General features: G+C 40.9%; 1 protein-coding gene across 5 annotated transcripts in view; it reads right to left on the reverse strand.

Annotated features, from left to right (window-relative positions):
- Positions 1-21,417, reverse strand: part of FANCC (FA complementation group C) — a 276,077-nt gene that overhangs the window by 37,097 nt on the left and 217,563 nt on the right. For all 5 annotated transcript variants that reach the window (XM_045470322.1, XM_045470325.1, XM_045470324.1 and 2 more), the window contains 2 exons: positions 12,012-12,168; positions 1,228-1,280 (listed from right to left, as the gene is read on the reverse strand). In XM_045470322.1, coding sequence (XP_045326278.1) covers positions 1,228-1,280; positions 12,012-12,168 — 210 coding nt within the window. The remainder of the gene's footprint in view (positions 1-1,227; positions 1,281-12,011; positions 12,169-21,417) is intronic.

Here is a 21,417-nt window from a genome sequence, read left to right on the forward strand (position 1 = left end):
TCTGGCAAACATGTGACTCTGAACTGTAAAAGGGAAGAGTGGAAACATTTTTTTGTGTGTGTCATAAGCTTCAGCAGTATCCTAGCTCATTAGATTTCGGTCCTTGTGCGTCACTCCTTTCCGAAATACTTTCTTTAAAGTAGCAATCTGCAAAGCTTCCTTGCTTGGTTTTTAAATTATGAAGCACTGCATATCCCTTCCATATAGGCCTGAGTGCTCTCTAGAAGTATTTGTACACTGTATGCCCAGGCATGCAAAATCAACAGACCGTTTTCTTTTTCAAGTGGAGAAAGAGTTCCAAGGGGGTAAACTGTCAGGGTCAAATCTACCCAGTAAACGGTGGAAGAATCTGTGTGTATCTGGATTGGTTTCTGTGCATTTTCACACAACTAACTTTATATTGAAACAAAAGAAATCAACTCAAACCTTGCCCGCTTTAAACTAAAAACCGCATTGTGACTTATTCCTATGCTCATTTAGCTTGAGGCTGGTATGTTTCAAGACGAACTTAAGGGCTGCTGTAAAAATTCCTTTCCCCAGGGTTACTGTCTGCCCTGGAGGCTCTACTGGTGAATGCCAAGGGGGACGGGTGGGGGAGGGTGAGTACCAGGGCTGCACCAGTACCCACAAAAGAGGACAGAAACCCTCTCTGGGTAACAAGCTCCCACTAACTGCCAGCCATGGTATCCACTGCCTGGTATCCACTGGGCTCTCACCTCTCATCATCTATAAATCCAACGTACTTCCCAAGAAGTACTCACATTTGCAAAATTAATGTGTCAGAGGATAACACGCATAGTTGATTTTGCCTTTCAGAAGAGCTCTCTTAAGAATTGCCTTATTTTTCTTGGTTTTTCTTAGCTTTAAAATCTTTTAAAAAGATTGGTCAGCCCTCATGTGGTGAAGGGAGTACACTGCTACACTTTATTTTGAGCTGAGAAAAATCCTACATGAATATTTAATGATTTAATATCGAATTCAATTCTGCCTTTCCACCATCATTAGAATTTTAAATGGTTAAAAAAAAGAAAGTTATCTTAATTCTTAGGCATTGGCTTTTAAATATACACTGGCATTTGGGTTTTACCAAATAGCTTGGATGGGTAAGACAGAATCAGAAACTAACTTCCCCATGGTATAGCCAGAGACTACCACAAATTCTTTTATTCATATTTGGAAACTGAGCATTTCTAGGCCAATTATTAGCAGAAATAGCACACCATTTACCTGAACATTTCATCAACAATTCTGAATATGGCAGGGTAGCAGGCTGCTTCAGGCTGTAAAAGAGACCAAAAGTAAAATATCAGAAGCATTTCACTGATAACATAATGACTGGTTATTATCGGGGAGATGAGTTGTCTAGAACATGGGAAATTTAAAATCATGGACCTGACCACCTCCCATGGCCTAAAAGTGCCTCAAGGTCAGGTCTGGGCCTGCTATCTTTTCATTCCTCCTTACTGAGCAGTGACAACATAGTAATTGAGGATTATTAGTAAGGAAAGCAGGGACTACCACCATCCGGAACTATATATGAATTTAGTGGGGTGCCTGGGTGGCTCAGTCAGTTGAGCGTCTAACTTCAGTTCAGGTCACAATCTCACAGTCCATGGGTTCGAGCCATGCATTGGGCTCTGTGCTGACAGCTCAGAGCCTGGAGCCTGCTTCACATTCTGTGTCTCCCTCTCTCTCTGCCCCTGCCCTGCTCACATTCTGTCTCTCAAAAATAAACAAAACAAAACAAAACAAAAAATTAAAAAGAAAAGAATTTAGCAGCTTCTATTATTTACAATGGAAAAGGGGTTAACGAACACAAAACATAGATACCATCATCTTGAACAAGGGAAGTGATCTAATTTATTCTATGAATATTTTTGTGATGGTTCTGATGGTTCAAGCCTGCAGAAGTTGACCCACCATAGCTTAGGTAGGGCTTTAATGGGCCTGACTCAGGTTCCCTGTCTTTTCAGCCAGAGCTCAACGCATGAGAGTTAGCCAGATGAAAAATGCCATTTGTGAAACAAACACATATTTTACAGTAGCATCCAAATGTGAGTGGATTAAGGAATTTCTTTGAGTCATACCGCACTTGATATGACCAGCTTTGGCAAACATTTTTTCAAAGCCCCCTCAACAAAAAAAGAAGAAAGGATATGCTTTGCCTCTCAAGTTTTCCGGACCACGCTGAAGAAAGAATGGAACCTATCTCCACAGATTTTCTTTTCTACTCTCTGGTTTGAGCTGGGCATTTTGAGTTGCAACATTGAATGTGTGCCATCTAGTGTTCATACACTGTCACTACAGCCTGCCACAGAAGGCTCCAGGCAAGAGCACCACCACTTATTAAAATGATGGGATAACTTCCTTTTAATTATTGGAAGAGAGAGATTTGTGATTTGTAAGTTACAAATCTCTACTCTTTAGGTAGAGTAACCCATGCTCCCTCATCCTTCACTGATGTGAATTTTTATCTAAAAGAGACCAACTAAAAATTCTCATAGGTAAAATCATTATGTACTCAAGAAATAATCTGGCAGGGCCACAGTTCAACAGAAGAGATGCAAGTTATTTCTTGGCTTTGATCTCAGGCAAGTCTGTTAATCTCCTGGAGTCTCAGACCCACTGTAAATAATAACAGTTATGAACAGGTCACTGGATAAATGCCCAGAAAATACCATAAAAGTTTCTACGTATTCATAATGGAAAAATCAAACAAGAAGGGAAAAGCACACTGTATGTCTTTTTTTTTTTTAATGTTTATTTATTTTTCAGAGAGAGAGAGAGAGAGCGAGTGGGGGAGGTGCAGAGAGAGAGGGAGACACAGAATCTGAAGCAGGCTCCATGCTCTGAGCTCTCAGCACAGAGCCTGATGTGGGGCTCAAACTCATGAACCATGAGATCATGACCTGGGCTGAAGTCGGATGCTTAACCAACTGAACCACCCAGGCACCCCAGCACACTGTATGTCTTAAAGTGATTCATCAAATTCGCCAAAAATTTTTCAAACTTTTGTAGATGGACAATATGCCTCTTAAGTGTTTAAGACCAAATACTGTCAAATGCCCACAGGCAGACAGATACAGAGCCTGAAAATGCACTGATAGAAAACCAAAACTAGAAATGGTAAACAGAACCATTCCTTTTGAGAATGGTCTAACGAATCTAGAGCCACTCTATACATTTGATGCTAGTAGAAAATCATTCAACACTGATCACAGATTTCTAAATGGCAAAGGAGAGGATGATCCACTGTGTAGAACAGGGCTACTATGAAACTCAAGGGGGAGAAGAAAGGACCCTGTAACTCAATTTATTAAAAGAGAATTCGAGTTTGGACATACTTCTATTTTATGCAGTGTTTTCTATCAAAACCACTCAATCCAATGTTTTAAATGTCTCCAGAATGTGTGGAGCTGCCTGCTCTCTCCATGCCAATGGACTCTCTTAGAGTTCCTTCTGTCTAAATATTTCAGACCTTCATTGCTCTCAACCTGCTTCTACAACCCATTTCAGCTTTTACAACAGATAGGATGCCAGGAGGCAGGGAAGCCTTGCTGAAACAGCAGTGGCAGAGATTTTGATTTAAAAAGCAGTCTTCCTTGCTGTTCCAGAGCCGTGAACAGCTCTTTCTCATCCTCAGCCCTTATGGATGGTTTTTAAAACAAGACTCTTTACACTTCCCGAGCACATAATTTCAGGGTCAGTGAGTCCCCTCATGAAGCCTGGAGTGCTCACAGGCCAGGCATGTGTCCCAGTGACATCAAATCACAAAAGCAAACTTAAGCTGCTTTTCCTATCAAGAGAATCCTCCAAATAGAATTAAAGTCTTAATTTATGCTTCTTTGGAAGCCATAAATTTCCCTTCTGAATCTTTACAGAATCCTTGTGAGGGAAGAGGCGAACATTTAACCCCTCTGTGTCCTGGCTTATTTGTGGAAGGGGACCCTACAGTAAACACACCACAGGCCACTCTGCAACCTAGCTCGAACCCTAGCTCTGAAGCCCTACAATCCAGGGGATTATCTTTCCTGTAAAAATGAGGGAAAGAAAAACTTTTTTGGGTTCCATCTGTTTATCTGTCTTTCTCCATCCTACCAAAATCAGTTCCTTCTCAAGCTCTGCTTGCTCTTCTCCAACTGCCTAATGATTTCCATGTTCAGATTATTTCAAATCTAGGGAAACTATGTCACCAAGAGGCCATCAATAACACGTGTTTTGCCCTTCTCTCTTCCCCTCACACCACCCCAATCCTTTCAGTGAATGTCAGAGGACTAACAGAGGATGATGATGGAGGGCTCCAGACTCTGACTTCCTCTTCCTACGGACCAGATTGTTCTGTTGGGTGTGTATCCCCTTCCTATCTCCCACAGTGATTCCAAATTGCCTTGTGTATCTCCTCTCTGCCTAGGACAGCCCATTCCCATCCCTCAACAAAACAAGGGATGACAAAGTCCACACAGAAGAAATGTGTGGCGGCGGTGTGCTCTAGTCCTGTGTCGCGGGGGAAGGTGAGGGAGAGGCCAACTGTCCTTGATGTCCAATCTGTTATTTCCATCCCAATTTATCGAGGATTATTACAAGCCACTTGTCACTTAAGAGAGGCCTGAGAACATGGAAGAACATAACTCTCATGGAAGAAATCTTTCCTCTTTTCTATCATTTTCTGATTCCTTGTGTGTGTAAGATAGAGTATGGGGAGGAGGGGAAAAAGAGAATATAAACCAAAAAGGGATATTATAATATGATTTGAGGTAATTCACAGACAAAAGTGAATGCCTCTTAAGAAAAGGGCAGTGAGGAAACCGAAAATTCTGAAGACTTTTTCATTTATCATCCTTCATAGATATTTTTATCTAAAAAATAAAGTGGGCAACTGCAGGTGAGAGGTAAAATGAGGTACAGGAAGCCTGGAACAGATTCTCTTTCATGGTCTATTTTAATATAGTTAACTATTTTTAGTTAGGAATGGTCATTCTTTTAAAAAGAAGTGGCTGATTAGAAGCTCCCCCTTGAGCTGACCCAGCAGCCTCCAAACCCTGACAGGTGGGAACCCTTGTGTTAATATATGTATATAATTAATTTAATATAGTATATTAAGATATATATAATATATTACATATAATATATTACATATATTATTATATATTATATAATATATTATATATTATATAATATATAATATATATTATATAATCTATAATATATAATATATTCTCTTGTAATATAATTAAAGGGTGACTGTATTTATCAAAAAATAACTTTGCTCTTTTAAAAAGGGGATTCTTCATAAGATTCATTTCAATAGTAAGCTCCTTTATTGAGTTGAAAAACAATTTGGTTTTTAAAATATCTACTTATATAAAATCTTCATATCTATTGTGTAAAATAAGGCACCTTTATAAATATGTATGTTTTATGATGCCATTTTCTTCTTTTCTACTTCCAAAATGCTAAGAAGAAGACTGTAAATATCCCTTTTACATTTCAGGACCCATTTTGTTTCAAAACACTCAAGTTTCTTTCAATAAATTTGAGCTTGGAAAAATTTTTCTTTCTTTTAAATCTTTACCAGATGTTGTTTATACTACAAGCAATTTTTTTCCATATTCCATAATGTAATTATTGTTTAGTTAGTGATAAATGTATCATTTCTGGGCTTAAAGAAAAACTTAAGTTTTTAAAATTTTAAATTAACCCATGCTCTCCAAGGGCGTTAAGACAAAGGGATGCCAGCTCTGGATGTTGAACAAGATCCCTAAAACCTGAAGTTCTTTCTAGCCTCGCCCACTGGACTCTATATAGTTAGCTTGTGCAGCTTGAGCAGGAAGACGGTCCCTCAACCTGAGAGCTACTTCTTGGCTCAGTGACTAAGTGGCACTAAAACCCCAGGTCGAACACTGTGCTTTTTTTTGTTTTTTCTCTCCCTTCATTTGACTGGTCCATTGCAAAGCCCTGAACCCCCCAACAGTAAAGCAGCACTTGCAATATGGGCCTCCTTTGCAGAGACAATGCTGGGGCGGGGGCGGGAGAGGGGGGTCGGGTGGGGGCGGGGGGGGGGGGGGAGCGGGGTCTGGTGCCCCCCAGAGGTCAATGATGGGAAGTGCAACTACTGTACGAGATGCAGATTCTTTACCTTTCTGCTACAAGCATAAGCCACCACACTTTCAATTCGATCACTGCTAAATTCATGCGCCACATTAAAGCACTCAAAAAAGAAATGCTTAAAAAACTGCTAATGAAAAATATGTTAAAGAAAACCCTAGAACATTGGTAAGAAGTTATTCAAGTACAGAAAACTGACATCATCTGGGATCTGGAGTTAATTCTTTAGTATAATCTTTTATTAATGGGGAACTGTGCTTGGAATTTTGTGTAAAGGAAGTTTTTCATTTTGAAGTGGCTACAACTGCTCTTTGGAGGACGAAGACAAGAACATATTCTATTTCACATCAGGGAGGTTAACAAGGACACTGAGATACCTTCATGTTTTTTATTCTTAAGTTGTTATTAGATTAAGAATTAATTTTCCCCCCAGCTTTATTGAGGCATACTTGACAAGATAAAGAATTTTAACTGAGCTGTGAAGACTTTTGGGTAGGAGAGAATATGAGGAGTATTTTCAGATTTAAAATCCGAATAAACAAAAACAAAATGAACCCAGTCTCCCTTCCCCCTCTCCTCCCTTTCTTTCATGGGCAAATCTATCTGTGAAGATGAGGGACCAGCTCCTCTGGACCCAGCTGGAGGGGCAGGCGGCATGTGGGGTCAGCCAACAGAGGAGTAGAATGAAAGGGCATGGGAACGAGGGTACATCCCGGCCCTGGCATGCAGCAGGGCAGCCAAGCACAGCGCCACTGTGCCACCCAGCCAGCACTTTTCATTCAAATGTGGAATATAAACAATAGCTTTCTGGGCTCCACAGACAGAATTGTAACTAGAAAACATAACATCCTTCTGATCTGGGTCAGCCTTGGGAAACCAGTGTCAAAAAAAAACCCCTGTATAATTAGCAAGTAGTTTTCACTGCTTTTGGTGACATTAGTTTTTAAGGTAGGTCTGAAGCTATAGATTATGGTCTTGAAGTGTGTATTCTGTCAAGGAAAACACAAGACCATCTGCTTTGAAAGGTGTCAGTCTGCACGGTAAATGACAAACTGAGGTTAATACTGCAATTTATTTAGGAGCCACCACATGCAGCAGGTGGCCATGAACTTGGGGCCAGCCCAGCCCATGGAAGCCAAAGGGTGAGTCTCAAAAGTAAGCAGGTTTTGAAAACTTGTTTTTGTTTTGAAGTCAAAAAGATATATATGCATTTAGAATTCAGGTAATATTAGGTTGGTGCCTGTCTTAATGGAAGATAGCAGGCTTTCCAATATACAAACTTAATGCAATCCCTATCAAAATACCAATAGCATTTTTCACAGTACTAGAATAAACAATTCTAAAACGTTTATAGATCCACAAAAGATCCTGAATAGTCAAAGCAATCTTGAAAAAGCAAAGCAAAGCAAAGCTAGAGGTATCACAATTCTGGACTTCACATTATATTACAAAGCTGTAGTGATCAAAACAGTATGGTACTGGCACAAAAACAGACACATAGGCCAATGGAACAGAACAGAAAATTCAGAAATAAACCCACAATTATATGGTCAATTAATCTTTGACAAAGAAGTAAAGAATAAAACCAATGGGAAAAAGATGGTCTCTTCTATAAATGGTGTTGGGAAAACTGGACAGCTACATGCAGAAGAATGAAACTGGACCGCTTTCTTACACCACACACAAAAATAAATTCAAAATGGATTAAATAATTAAATCTGAAACCTGAAAACATAAAAATTCTAGGAGAGAGTACAGGCAGTAACTTCTTTGACATTGACTACAGCAACTTCTAGACATGCAACTTCTTTCTAGATGTCTCCTGAGGCAAGGGAAATAAAAGCAAAAACAAACTACTTGGACTACATCAAAATAAAAGGCTTTTGAACAGCAAAGGAAACAATCAACAAAACTAAAAGGCAGCCTATGGAATGGGAGAAGATATTTGCAAATGACATAACTTATAAAGAGTTAGTATCCAATTTATAAAGAACATATAAAAGTCAAAACTCCAAAATGAATAATCCAATTAAAAAATGGGCTGACGACATGAACTGACATTTCTCTAAAGAAATACAGATGGCCAACAGACACATGAAAAGGTACTCATCAAAGAAAAACAAATCAAACACCTCACACCTGTCAGAATGGCTGAACTCAGCAACATAAGAAACAACAGGTGTTGGTAAGAATGTAGAGAAAAAGGAAGCCTTGGGCATTGTTGGGGGTTATGCAAACTGGTACAGCCACTATGGAAAACAGTATAGAGATTCCTCAAAAAGTTAAAAATAGAACTACCTTATGATCCAGCAATCACACTACTGGGTATTTACCCAAAGAATACAAGAACACCAATTCAAAAAAAAAAAAAAAATATATATATATGTATATACATATATACACACAATTACACACACACACACACACACATATATATATATATATACAATGGAATATTATTCAGCCATAAAAAAGAATGAAATCTTGCCATTTGCAATGGCATGGATGGAGATAGAATAATGCTTAATGTATAATGTCAGAGAAAGACAAATCACATATAATTGCACTCATATGTGGATTTCAGAAACCAAACAAGCAAAGAGGGAAAAAAATGAGAGAATGAGAAAAAAATTAAAAAACAGACTCTTAATTCTAGAGAACTGATGATTACCAGAGGGGAGGTGGGTGGGGGATGAGTTAAAGAGGTGATGGGGATTAAGGAGTATACTTGTGATGAGCACAGGGTGATATATGGAAGTGTTGAATCATTATATTGTACACCTGAAACTAATATTAATACTGTCTATTAACTACCTGGAATTAGAATAGAAACTTAAGGAGCACCTGGGTGGCTCAGTTGGTTAAGCCTCCAGCTTTGGCACAAGTCGTGATCTTGCAGTTCGTGGGTTTGAGCTCCACATCGGGCTCTGGGCTGACAGCTCTGGGCCTGGAGCCTGCTTTGGATTCTGTGTCTCCCTCTCTCTCTGCCCCTCCCTCACTCGCACTCTGTCTCTCTCTCTCTTGGAAATAAACAAACATAAAAAAAATTTTTTTTAATAAAAACTTAAAATAATAAAAAATGAACTACCAAAAAAAAAAAGGAGAAAAGAAAATACCAAGCTTTCAAGTCACCGAGAGGCCAAAGAACATTTGGGGAGATCATTTCCCTTTGTACAACCTGTACCACACTTTTATCTTTTGTTTTTGCAACATCTTGTAACTATAGAATTTCCAGGGCTATTTCTGGACAGTCCCAAAAGATGGAAACATAATTAACAGTGCTCCATATAAAATACAAGTTACGTAGACCATCACACTTTAATTACTCTCAGAATCCAACCCTAATGTAATAGGCATCAAGTTTCTTCTGGAGGCAAACACAGCAGGACCCTGCTAGCAGAGCCTAGGAGATCTCTCTGATACTTCTGCATGGCCTTGTCACTGCACGGAGATACATGCTGTGATAAACGAATGAGATGATGCAATTAGGAAGCAGGTTCTTCAGGTTACCCTTCTAATCACTCAGTCACGTCATAGCCATCTTCCAGCCTGCCTGGTTTTCTAGCACTGCAGCCCCAGGATGCCTGAGGAGAACAGCCCACGCCAACCAGGGACTTGCAACTCTGCACTGTAATTACCTCCTTGAACGATAAGGCATAGAGAGGTCACATCCTGCCAATGCCACAATAAATTAAACCAAATAACACCCTCTGGAATCCTCCTCTGACCATAATGGAAGCTCTGAAATCTACACACATGATCCTGATAAATACTTTTGTAGATCAACGGCCTTCGAAGCTGTCTGCCTAGGGGAGATCAAACTATAAAAGTTGGGAGACTTGAAGGCTGTGTAAGGGCACTGTTCCGTGGGGGTGCCTGCTTCCTGGCTCTCAAGCCCGAGGGCCCAGGTAAAAAGGACATGGGGGAGGTTCAGAGAAGAACCACAGGACCAATGAAGGGCCGCAGAATCAAACCAACTCAGAATGTCGATAGAACTGGAATTTATCTACAGGGAGAGGATCTAAAGACAATTTAATAAGGACCCTGACAGCAAGGAAATAGGTACTATATTTTGCCACGGAAAAAGGACTAGAGAAAATTAAATTATACCATCACATTTACGTTAAAAATAGAAATAGAGATTTACCTGATAATAAAAGTAATGTTTGAAAAGGGCTATATAAACAAACACCTTTGTTCATTTTGAATTTTACTATAATTATTATTATGTAAGATGCATTCTTATTTCTCACCTAGTAAGGTACTATGCAACTCTTTTGAATGGTGAGGTCAAGCAGTGATTTTCCTAAAAACAAAAAACCTCTCTGCTGCTCTCTCAGTCTTCTGTCCCTATCTTCCTTCCTTCCTCCCTTCCTTACTTTTTTTTTCCTGTCAAACATTGCAAACTTCAAATCAGCTGGGTTCAGTTTGTGCCACTTAACTTACAGGTCCATGGCCAACGGTGACTATAGCACCATCCACAGTCACCTGGGAGGCCCCAGAACGTGAAGGCAGAAAGAAGCCTATGGAGTAAGAGAGAAAGCCTGGACAGTTACATATGAGAGCTGGGGGGTACCTACAAGGAACAATGGACATAGGAAGAAGGCAACTGTTTCAATTAGGATTCCCTAACACAGCCTCCAATTTGAAAGAGAAAGAAAACAGGACGTTCCAACTGAATTATAAAAAATAGAAGGTGTCTGGGAGGTGGGCATTGTGGAAACTGAGCCAACCTCAGAGCTTCCCCCTTCCGAAGTCTCAGCTCAAGTGGCGAGGTGAATACACTCTCCTGCCAGTTTCCTTGCCCCCAACTGAAGATCTGACTTCCCCATCTCTGAACTAATTTTCTCCGTCTGTACAGCAGGAAGAAAATCTCTGCGCCCTATCTTCCCCAGGTTATGACAGCTAATGAGAAAGCATGTTAGAAACCACAGGGGTTCTGGTAAAACAGAGGCACAGGGAGCAAGGCACCTCCCTTAGTTTTTGACTGTTTTTTTTCAGGCAGCATTGGTCTTTATTCCTGCTCTTACAAAAATGCACATAAATTCCACAGAGTTGCCTCCTACAAAAGGAAAACAGCCCCACCCCTCAGGTTCTGGGGGCTGCCTGTGAACCCTGCCACCTAACACTGGATTAGGCAATGAGGCCATTCCATTTGGCCCACTGAGCCCCCAAATTCCCAGGCCCAAGAAGTCCCAAGTACAAGGGAGGATAGGCGAGCCACATCGGGGGAGGAGGGTTCAAGGCTGGAAGGCTTATACCAAAAGAAAACTTACAGAATTCTTCCTTGTTTTTGTTGCTTTAACATTTCTTTTAGGGTTTTGTTTTATTCCTCCTCTCATTCATAAGATCTTCATTTTTTAAAACTAACTTTTCATATGGAAATAAGAAATATTGTTTGAAAACAGTATGCTCTAATATCAATTCTTGTGAATATGCAATAGAAGGTGCATCAGCCAAGTAAATCTGGAAGCCCCCATTTTCTTTTTTTTTTTTTTAATTTTTCTTAATGTTTATTTATTTTTGAGACGGAGAGAAACAGCATGAACGGGGGAGGGTCAGAGAGAGAGAGGGAGACACAGAATCCGAAGCAGGCTCCAGGCTCCAAGCTGTCAGCACAGGCTCCAGCTCCAGCTGCTGGACGCGGGCTCGAACTCAGGGACCGTGAGATCATGACCTGAGCTGAAGTCGGATGCTCAACTGACTGAGCCACCCAGGTGCCCCTAGAAGCCCCCATTTTCAATACACGCTCCAAGTATGCAGAAAAGCCCGGCCACTGGTATTTCTACAACAAAATGCAGATACATTAAAATTCTCTGTTTACATTTCCCCTTGCTTTGAGAAAAAGAGATGATACCCAGCATCCTCTTTAAGGAGTTTTCTCCTAATCAAAGCCCAGCACGTACCAGCAATGAATCTTTCAAAAAGCATTCGATCCTTCTCAGGAAATTTCTCTCACTGGAGATTAGCTTTTCAAAAAGATGCAGTGTTGCTTTTTCAAGGCTGGGAAGGTGCCGAAGCCAGAGGCAGATGACAGCTGATGTGGGGAGAGAAATCTTCTTCCTTTAAGCAAAAAACAAACAAAATTTTAAACAGAAAAGGGTTACTGAGAAAACAAGACTGAGAGAGATCAAAATGCAGTCACGAATCCAGCTTGTGAATCTTTTCATCATGGTCAGCAGCAGTTAATATTTATAGTATCCATGAAATTCACCAAGTGTCCATTTGCAAAATAACATGAATTTGCTTCCAATTCAGCTCAAGAAATCAGAGAAATGCTCAAAGGAAAAAAAAATGCTTTCAAAAAGGATAAACAAATATCAGTGAAGGAAGAAAGTGATAAATAAGATGGAAAAAGGCCTTGAGGTATACATCCCTAATTTTTAAAAAAGTTATGTTTGGAAGACATTTGTTGGGATGAGCACTGGGTGTTATACGTAGGGGATGAATCACTGGATTCTACTCCTGAAATCATTATTGCACTATATGCCAATGAACTTGGATGTAAATTAAAAAAAAAATTATGTTTTAAAGTACATCATAAAGATTTAATATGTGTAATCAGACCTGGGTTTGAGTCCCAGAGCTACCACCGACTAACTGGATGGCTTTTGAGAAAATTATTTAACCTCCAAACCTCAGCTTACTCATCTGTAAAATGGGCCTATCTCCCTCATAGTGTTCTCAGAGGTATCAAATGCAGTAATTATACATGTACAAAGATTAGCACAATGCTTGACATCTAGTAAACGTTCAGTAACTGTATTTGCAAATCTGTTGCTTGAAAGTTAAAAAAAAATTTTTTTCCTTTAGTAACAATTTCATATATGGTGGTTATGACCTGGTAGATCCAGAGTTGATCCCTACCATGGTACTCTGGGCCCCAAACATTTTGTGGAGCTGTGTTTCCATAGAAGAAGGTATGTGGAGGTTCCTCCTGTGTCAGGTCGGTGAATCAGGGGTTCTACCTCCTGGGAGGTAGAGTGAGGAGACACCGGTCTAACTCTGAGCCACTGGTGGCCGTCCCCACAGGGCCCTCCCTGTGAACAGTGGGCCTGTTCTGGCCTGGTGAGACTTCTCTTTCTTCTTTCAGCCCTACTTTCCCAAGGAAGGCCTCCTGCCTCTTCACCTGCAGCACCACAGACAGCAGAGTGCTTTCCAGGTTCTGCCAAAGATGTTTACTGCCTTTAGTAAGAAAAACAAAAGCTGAGGGCACAAAGCCTCCCTATTACCCAAAACCCCCTTCAGGGCTTTCCCTTCACCATGGCTTCTGGGCCATTTCTCTGCAGGAGCTGGCGTGAAGCCCAGGGAATGGGTGCAGGAGCAGGAAATGAATAGGCGGAGTCACGGTGCAATTTCTCGTGATTTCTCTTTTTTCTTCTCCCTCAGCATAACTCCTGCAGACCTCTGTCCTGGATTAACTCTGGGGCAAGGCTAGACAAAGCTGATGAGTTGGAATGAGTCTCACAGAAGCAAACAGAGGGCAGGATAAAGGCCCTCCTCTGACTCTCTGATCTCACATTCTCACCCTGAGCTTCAACTCTTCTGGGAAGTCCTGCTGGACCCCTTTCCCCCATCTCCCCACGCCTGGCAAAGAACAACTGCCATGGTGCCCCCACCCCTGCATCACCTGGCACATCTGGGGGCCACACCATGGATGCCACCGGTGCTCTAGGCTGCAATTCCCATGCCACCTCCCCTGTTATAATCAATGGCAAGGAGCTGGTGGTCATTCGCTCAAGGAAGATGACGGAACACTTCTGTGTGCCAGGTACAGGCCAGAAAACTGGGAACAAAACAAACTAGGTCTGTTTTGGGGCCCGGTGGGAGGTACACATCACATACACACACCAAAACTGAGAAAAAGGCATTAAGGAAAAGGACAGGCTGAGGTAAAACAGAATAAGAGAAGTGTCCCAATTTAGATTGGGTGGTCAGGGACCACCTCTCCAGCTGAGCTGAGATTAGCTAGGTGAAGAGTAGCCAGAAGGGCATTCCAGCTGGGGGAATGGCAGCTGTGATGGTCCCGAGACAGAGAAGAGCAAGGTCAGAAGAAGAGAGAAACCCCAGAGTGCAAAGGTGAGGTGGCCTGTGATGAGGCGGTACCAAAGGAAGGAAGGCTCTGGGATTCTATTCAGTGATTATTCTGGCCTGAAGGACTTTACACAGAGGAGTGCCAGGATGTGAGTTACAGTCAAAGATCACTCCAGCTGCAGCACAGAGAACAGAGTGCGGGACTAGAATGGGTGCAGGGAGCCCAGGGGGAGCTGGTAGCTGGCGTGACCCAGGAGGCAGTGGAGAAGTGAAGAGTATCTGGAATGTATTTTAGCAGTAACATCAAGAGGAACTGGCAATGAATTTGATGACAGGTGGTGAAGGTGAGGTAGGAATCAAAGTTGTCCCAGGTTTCTTGAGCAACGAGCTGGATGGATCTAGCATTACTCCAATGGAAAGAAGGAAAGAGAAGATTTGTGAAGGATTTACTAAGAGCTCAGTTTGGGGTGTACAAATTTACTTGTTTTTTAAATGTTTATTTTTGAGGGAGAGAGAGAGAGAGCATGAGCAGGGGAGGGGCTGAAAGAGAGGGAGACACAGAATCTGAAGCAGGCTCCAGGGTCCAAGCTGTCAGCACAGAACCCGACATGGGGCTTGAACTCACCAACTGGGAGATCATGACCTGAGCTAAAGTCAGATGCTTAATTGACTGAGCCACTCAGGTGCCCCATTTTTTTAAATTTATTTTTTAATAGAATTTAGAATATCTGAGGAGCGCTCAAAAAAGAGGGATAAAGTAGGCCCTTGAATATCCAAGTTCAAAGTTCTGGGGAGCTATCTGGGCTGAAGATACATATTAAGGAACCGTCAGCCAGCATGGAGTGACACAAGAGTGGAGAACTCCAAGGGCCCATCGGGGAACTCCATCAGGGAAGAAGAGGGCCCAGGTCTGTGCCCTGAGCAGTGACAACAGGTAGATAAGGAGGAGTTGCAGACGGAGGAGGTAGGAGATACACAAGCAGAGAATAATGTCATCCAGGAAGAGAAGGAAGGTCTGGCTCTGATCAGCACTGCTGAGACTGAGGACATGGGAGGGGAGGGAACCACACGCATTGCACTGGACAGGCCCCCTCTGACTTCCCCAAGGTCATGGTTTTGATAGAAGCCAAGAGCAGTCAATGAGAGAGGATGGAAGTGCAGCCATTACTGGTGACAGGTCTTCAGAGGGACAGCTGTGACAGAAGCAACACCAGGAGGCTGCACAGAGGTGTAGTGTGCGGGACAGCAGAGCTGACTGGTAAGCCAGATGCAGAGGAACAGGAGAGGCTTAAAGACTGGTAGCCACCATTTATTAAGCATTTACCTGAAACCATGCTAAGCATGTTAACTGTAGTTTAATCCTACAAAACAGGTACCATTATTATCCTTATTTTACAGAAAAGGCTACTGAAGTTGGAGAGAGACCAAGGACTCACAGCTACAATCTGAACCCAGGAGGTCTGATGCTGGAGCTGGTTGTCTACCTAAGGTTATACACGAGCCTTTCCACTCTGCAGACTGAAGAGTGGAGGTGCTGCTTGGAACAGGGGCCCGGGCCCAGGGGAGCAAGCAGATGGACTTCCCATGTAAGCCAGATGCCCAGATGCCTGGACCCTGTGTTCACTCCCTCCAGTATTTAGGGAAGTCTTTTCAAAGTCTAGGCTGTCAGCCAGTTTTAGTCACATTAGTAGACCCTTGGGAGCGGTTTCCATCCAGCTTTCTAAAGTAGAACACTACTGGGCAGGGGCTAAGGGGATCTGTAGCCTCTGTCATGGAGCCAGGAAGCCCCCAAGAGGCAGGAAACTCTGAGGTGCAGAGGGAACATGGCTGCTCAGTGGCTCCTCCCTTCCCAAACAGCAGGGATGTCTTTTGACCTGCATTCACCACATGTTATCTTTTTTCAGGATCCATATGAAATTATGTACATCATTAGAGAAGTTTCTCACTTCAGTGACAGTTTTCAGGCAGCACCATTCCTAGGCTCTCAGAGCAGCTGTGTGCATTAAATGTGATTTTTACCATCAGGTCACAGTGGCTGAGTGATGCCTGGGAGCACAAAGGTAGGAGCTGTTGGGAATGAGCAGTAGATAAACATGAACACATGTAACAAAGAAACTAGGGTAAAATGGTAGTTCCACCAAACATCTGAAATAAAAGATATTGCTTAAAAATTTATATAAGATCTGCAAAATTACACATTCAAGTCAGCAAATACATAATGCTTTTGTTCTATTCTCACAGTTTAAAAAATGTGTATGTTAACAATTATCTTTTATTGCCTCTGATTCAGACTACACTCAATTATTTGCTGTGAATTATTAAATTTATGGACCCATGTTTAATATTTGAATGAAAACAATCTATTTTGCCCCCCAAACACCAGAAGATAACTTTTTATAATCAATACTGGTTGCAGAAATCACCAAATCAATATGATCTTAATATATTTGCATAACAGAATTTGACTGGACCAACATATTCAGATTATATAAAATGTTCTAAAAGTGTACCAGGTTGGTTTTGAAATAAAAAAGGCAAATTACATTATATGTCAATTATATCTCAATAAAACCAGGGGGGAAAGGCAAATTACCAAAGAAGAAATGCAAAAGGCCAATAAAAATATGGAGATTTCGGGGCGCCTGGGTGGCTCAGTTGGTTGGGCAGCCAACTTCGGCTCAGGTCATGATCTCGCGGTCTGTGAGTTCGAGCCCCACGTCGGGCTCTGTGCTGACAGCTCAGAGCCTGGAGCCTGTTTCGGATTCTGTGTCTCCCTCTCTCTGACCCTCCCCCATTCATGCTCTGTCTCTCTCTATCTCAAAAATAAATAAACATTAAAAAAAAATATGGAGATTTCAACCTTGTTAATAGTAAAGAAAGGTAAACTAACATAGCTATCATTTTCATCCTCACACATCAGTAAAGTTTCAAAGAATGACATCCATGCTGAAGTAGGTACAGGGGACATATATCTCAGAGGTGAGACAGGGAATGGTTTTGTTCATTTGGTTGTGTCATACCACATAATGAACTGTGAAACATACATCTTCCTGGCCTTCATAACCATACTTTTGTGACTCTGCCTGGCAGAAATAAAAGCATCACTGGGAGGATATTCACTGCAGCAGTACTATAAAAACAAAATTAAAAACAGTTTGAGGGGCGCCTGGGTGGCGCAGTCGGTTAGGCGTCCGACTTCAGCCAGGTCACGATCTCGCGGTCCGTGAGTTCGAGCCCCGCGTCGGGCTCTGGGCTGATGGCTCAGAGCCTGGAGCCTGTTTCCGATTCTGTGTCTCCCTCTCTCTCTGCCCCTCCCCCATTCATGCTCTGTCTCTCTCTGTCCCAAAAATAAATAAATGTTGAAAAAAAAAAATTTAAAAACAGTTTGAATGCATCCGTTGACAAGCAGCTGAATAAATTAAGGTCCATTCATATCAGGGAATATGTTCCTATTTTATAAAAATGAGCTGGATCTATATCCCTTGAAGGTTATCCAAGATATATTGGTTAAAAAACAGGTTCCAGAGTCATGTGTAGGGTGTGATGCTGTTTTTGTTTTTTGTTTATATAACTACTTAAAAAAAGAGAAAAATTGTTTTATACAGATGTCTATGTCTCCAAGAGTATAAGGTATGGTTATCAGAAGTACTAGAGGGTGATAATGAGGGGATAACTAAAGTTTTCTGCATACACATCTGTACTGTATTGTCTGACCAGATAAAATGAATATACATTTCTATGGAAATTTAAAAAGCCAATTATCAGTATCTAGCCTGGATACTGATCAAAATAATGGATTCAAGAAAAACATGATAAGCTAAAAACTTGGCTCTCTCAGACTTCTAGCTAATCAGGGGAGGTTTTCTGCATTATAGCTATGTTTTAGGAAAATGAGATTGGGTGTTTGGGACTTATGTGTGGTACATTATAATTTTCTCATTTAAAATACGAGGAAGAGGCTCCCAGTCAGTGCTTTCATGTAGAACATCTGAGCCTTAGTAACAACTTCTGACACAAAGCAGGGAAGCCTGACAGGGCACTCTGCTGTGTCCAACATCTTCTGCTATTAGAGTCTTCTATATAGATGGCTCCTTGGCATTTAGAAAACTGTACTTTGTCTCTTCAAAATACTGAGACTGTTGTTTGCCCCATCTTTTCCAAAAACAGGCAGTATAATAAAGAAATTAGTTCAGGTGCTTATTAAATAATTTTGGCTCCAAATGTTTTTTAATAGCTGTAATAAAAATAGAACGCGGAATTCAATTCTCTGCAAGAACAGTTCCTAATGAGGGCAGTGCCTGTCGGTAGGGAATGCCAGAGAGGCAAAGGGAAGGAAGAAGCTTCCTCACTCAAGACAAACACAGGCAGTATTCACCTTTCCAAACCAGAAAGAGATCAGGGCCATTTGGGTTGCCAGAGAAGCCCACAAAAATTGGGGTCAGCTTTTCTGGATAACTACTTAATTCCAAGGCACTAGAATGTATTCTTTCCCAAAGGTGTATTTCCATGAAAACTTGATCTAAGAAGCATGCCAAATTTGAGGACTGTGCCATCATCACCACTTACATGTGCAGAGAGATTACTTTTCAAAGCAAACAGCAGCAACACCAAGCAAACACAAACCCAAACACAAACCCAAACACACTGTAATGTCTATTACAAATCAGTATCAGCAGGTTTTTATTTGAAAAGTCAACTTTTTCAATGACTAATTTTGTTATCCTATTAATGTTAAAAAAAAAAAAAGAGGCTCTCAGGGAGTCTCAATAAATAAATAAATAGAAATGAGAGTTTTAGTTACTACTATACTTCTTTGCTACCTTTCTGTCCATGGTATTACACTAGCCTTTCATTTATATACATTCGCCTATGTTATTCAACAACACTGAAAGCCTGAGTTTTCTTATCCGAGCTAAAAAAGCACATTCACAGTCGCACCGTGAGGCCAGTTGGTTCGTCAGTCCTGCATCCATTCTTCCTTTGATTTGTTCAATTGATTCATTCATTCTACTATGTAGGAAAAAACTCTCCATCCAGTCATCAAACTTCTCAATATTTTTGAAGCAATGGATTTAGATTTACCTGAGACGTCAGGTCATGCTGAATTACTTATACTCCACAGACTTATGGAAGGATTTCAGCAGCTCTCCCAGAAAGGTTTTTTGCAACCTGCAGCCTGCAGGGGGCTGTGATAGTAACACCAGGGATAGACTTGAGAAGTTAGGTTTGATTTTTAGGCCAAGAATAAAAAATTTCTTCTAGGTTATCTAAACCACAGAGAGGGACAACCATCTGCTGTTTAAAAGAACACAGGCAGCCCATTTCTGAAAATACATGACTGTATTTGGAAGCCAAGGCCAAAGACACCCAGCCAATGGTAAAACATGAAATTCCACTGGTGTACTGTGGTAGGCAAATAGTTGGAAGTCTAAACATAGGGCAGGGTGCACTGGTCAAAGAAAGTATGTAGCTTCTAAATGACCACACAGCACATGTGGGGAACTGTTCAAGGGGCGGGGGAGGGGGGGGAGGTGGAGAAGAGTTGGGTGTGGGGGTGGTAATCTGCACTGACTGATTGAATCAGCCTCCCCATGTCAACATGTGGCTGGGATGCTCAGTCCATGGGAAACTGTCCATGGAAAGGCTCCAGCCCTTACGCCACTGCTTGGGGAACTTGCTGAGCTGAAGCCATAGGAATTGGACAAGTTGAAGGCCACCCAGCATTTCTGGACTGTCTGTCCCCTTTGGATTAGCAGACACAATTTTCCAAACCAAATAAATTTTTTATTAGTTGCTGAGGGAGAACATGCTATCAGAAGTAAAATAAACAGCAAAGGAGTTCAGGCCCACTCATGAAGCCACTGCCCTCAGCTTTCCATCTGAGCACTGTGGGTGGAGCAAAAGTAGCTATTTTCTGAGCACATCTCTTCCTCACCAGTAATTTCTGAAACAGCTTTGAGAGACTTCACAGGGAATACCTAGGGGCATTCTCCTCCCATTTCCCTTTAATTAAATTCTTGCTGAAAAAGGCTGAAAGTATAGGTTGCTAAGACCCTATAATTTGATGAAATGTATTACTAAATAAATCACAAATAGAGCTGCCATGGTGAAAGACAAAGAGCATTTTACTTAAAAATAAATACTTTGAAAAACTGCTTTGGAAAATGAAAGCTGGTGGGGTAAGCCATTGGAGACTGAAGTATGAAATGGTATGAAGGGCACACACATGTGGAGCACATTTATCACATTATACAAGCTTTTAAACTGATTATTACTCAGTCTTTTACATAAATAACAAAGATAACTGATCAGACTCCTTAAGGAAACTCACTTTTTGGGTACATTTTGACAGAGGTTTAGAGTAGATAGAAAAAAAGACTGCATATTTTAACCATGAGAATTATGTTTTGACTTCTTTTTCAACATCAAATAATTTAACCTTCTATCTCTTTTTCTAAGATATTGCCTTAACAAATTCCTGTACTATAACATTTCATGTAAAATGAAATTAAAACTTATATTCTTACATTAATTTTTAAGAGTGATACATGAAAAACACCATCTACTCCACTGGTAACTACTTCCTTTGGGTTAACTGAAAGAATGATGATGGTTTTGAGGTGTTATTTTCCAAATACGATCATATAATAAAAATCAATTTAAAGTTGGAAAGAAGATACACTTATATAGAGCAAAAAAAATCCCCCCAAGCCCCAAAACTCAATAAAACCTTGGGAGTAAAAAATGCCTAACACCTATATATGTGGAAAATATTTAAAACACTCTTTTAAGATCAAAAAGTAAATCTGAACAAACCAAAAGACATAAGTGTTCTTGGATAGGTAGACGAAAGCCTTAATGTCAGAAAGATGTCAGTTGTCCCTCAGTTAACCTATATATTTAACATAAGCCTCCCCCAAATAACATTAGCTATCTTTCCTAAAGCTAGGCACACTGGTTTCAAAGTTTATTTAAAAGATAAAACAAGCAAGAATTGTCAGAAAAATCCTGAAAAGTAAGAGAAATGGAGAACTAGCCCTATTTTATATTAGGTATATTAGAAAGGCTCCACCATTAAAACAAAGTGGTACTGGTGTGTGAATATACAACAGGTCAAAAAAAAAAAAAAAAAAGAGGGAGAGAATAGAAAATAACAAAATAGGCCCAAATGCACACAGAAATTGAATGTATGATTAAGAGAGAGAGGAGTTTGCATCTTTTATTACCCTGGAGATGGCAGAATGCTCTATAATCTGACGGTGGGGAAAAGTAACCATA

This window comes from Leopardus geoffroyi, chromosome D4, assembly GCF_018350155.1.
Source record: "Leopardus geoffroyi isolate Oge1 chromosome D4, O.geoffroyi_Oge1_pat1.0, whole genome shotgun sequence".
NCBI lineage: Eukaryota > Metazoa > Chordata > Mammalia > Carnivora > Felidae > Leopardus > Leopardus geoffroyi.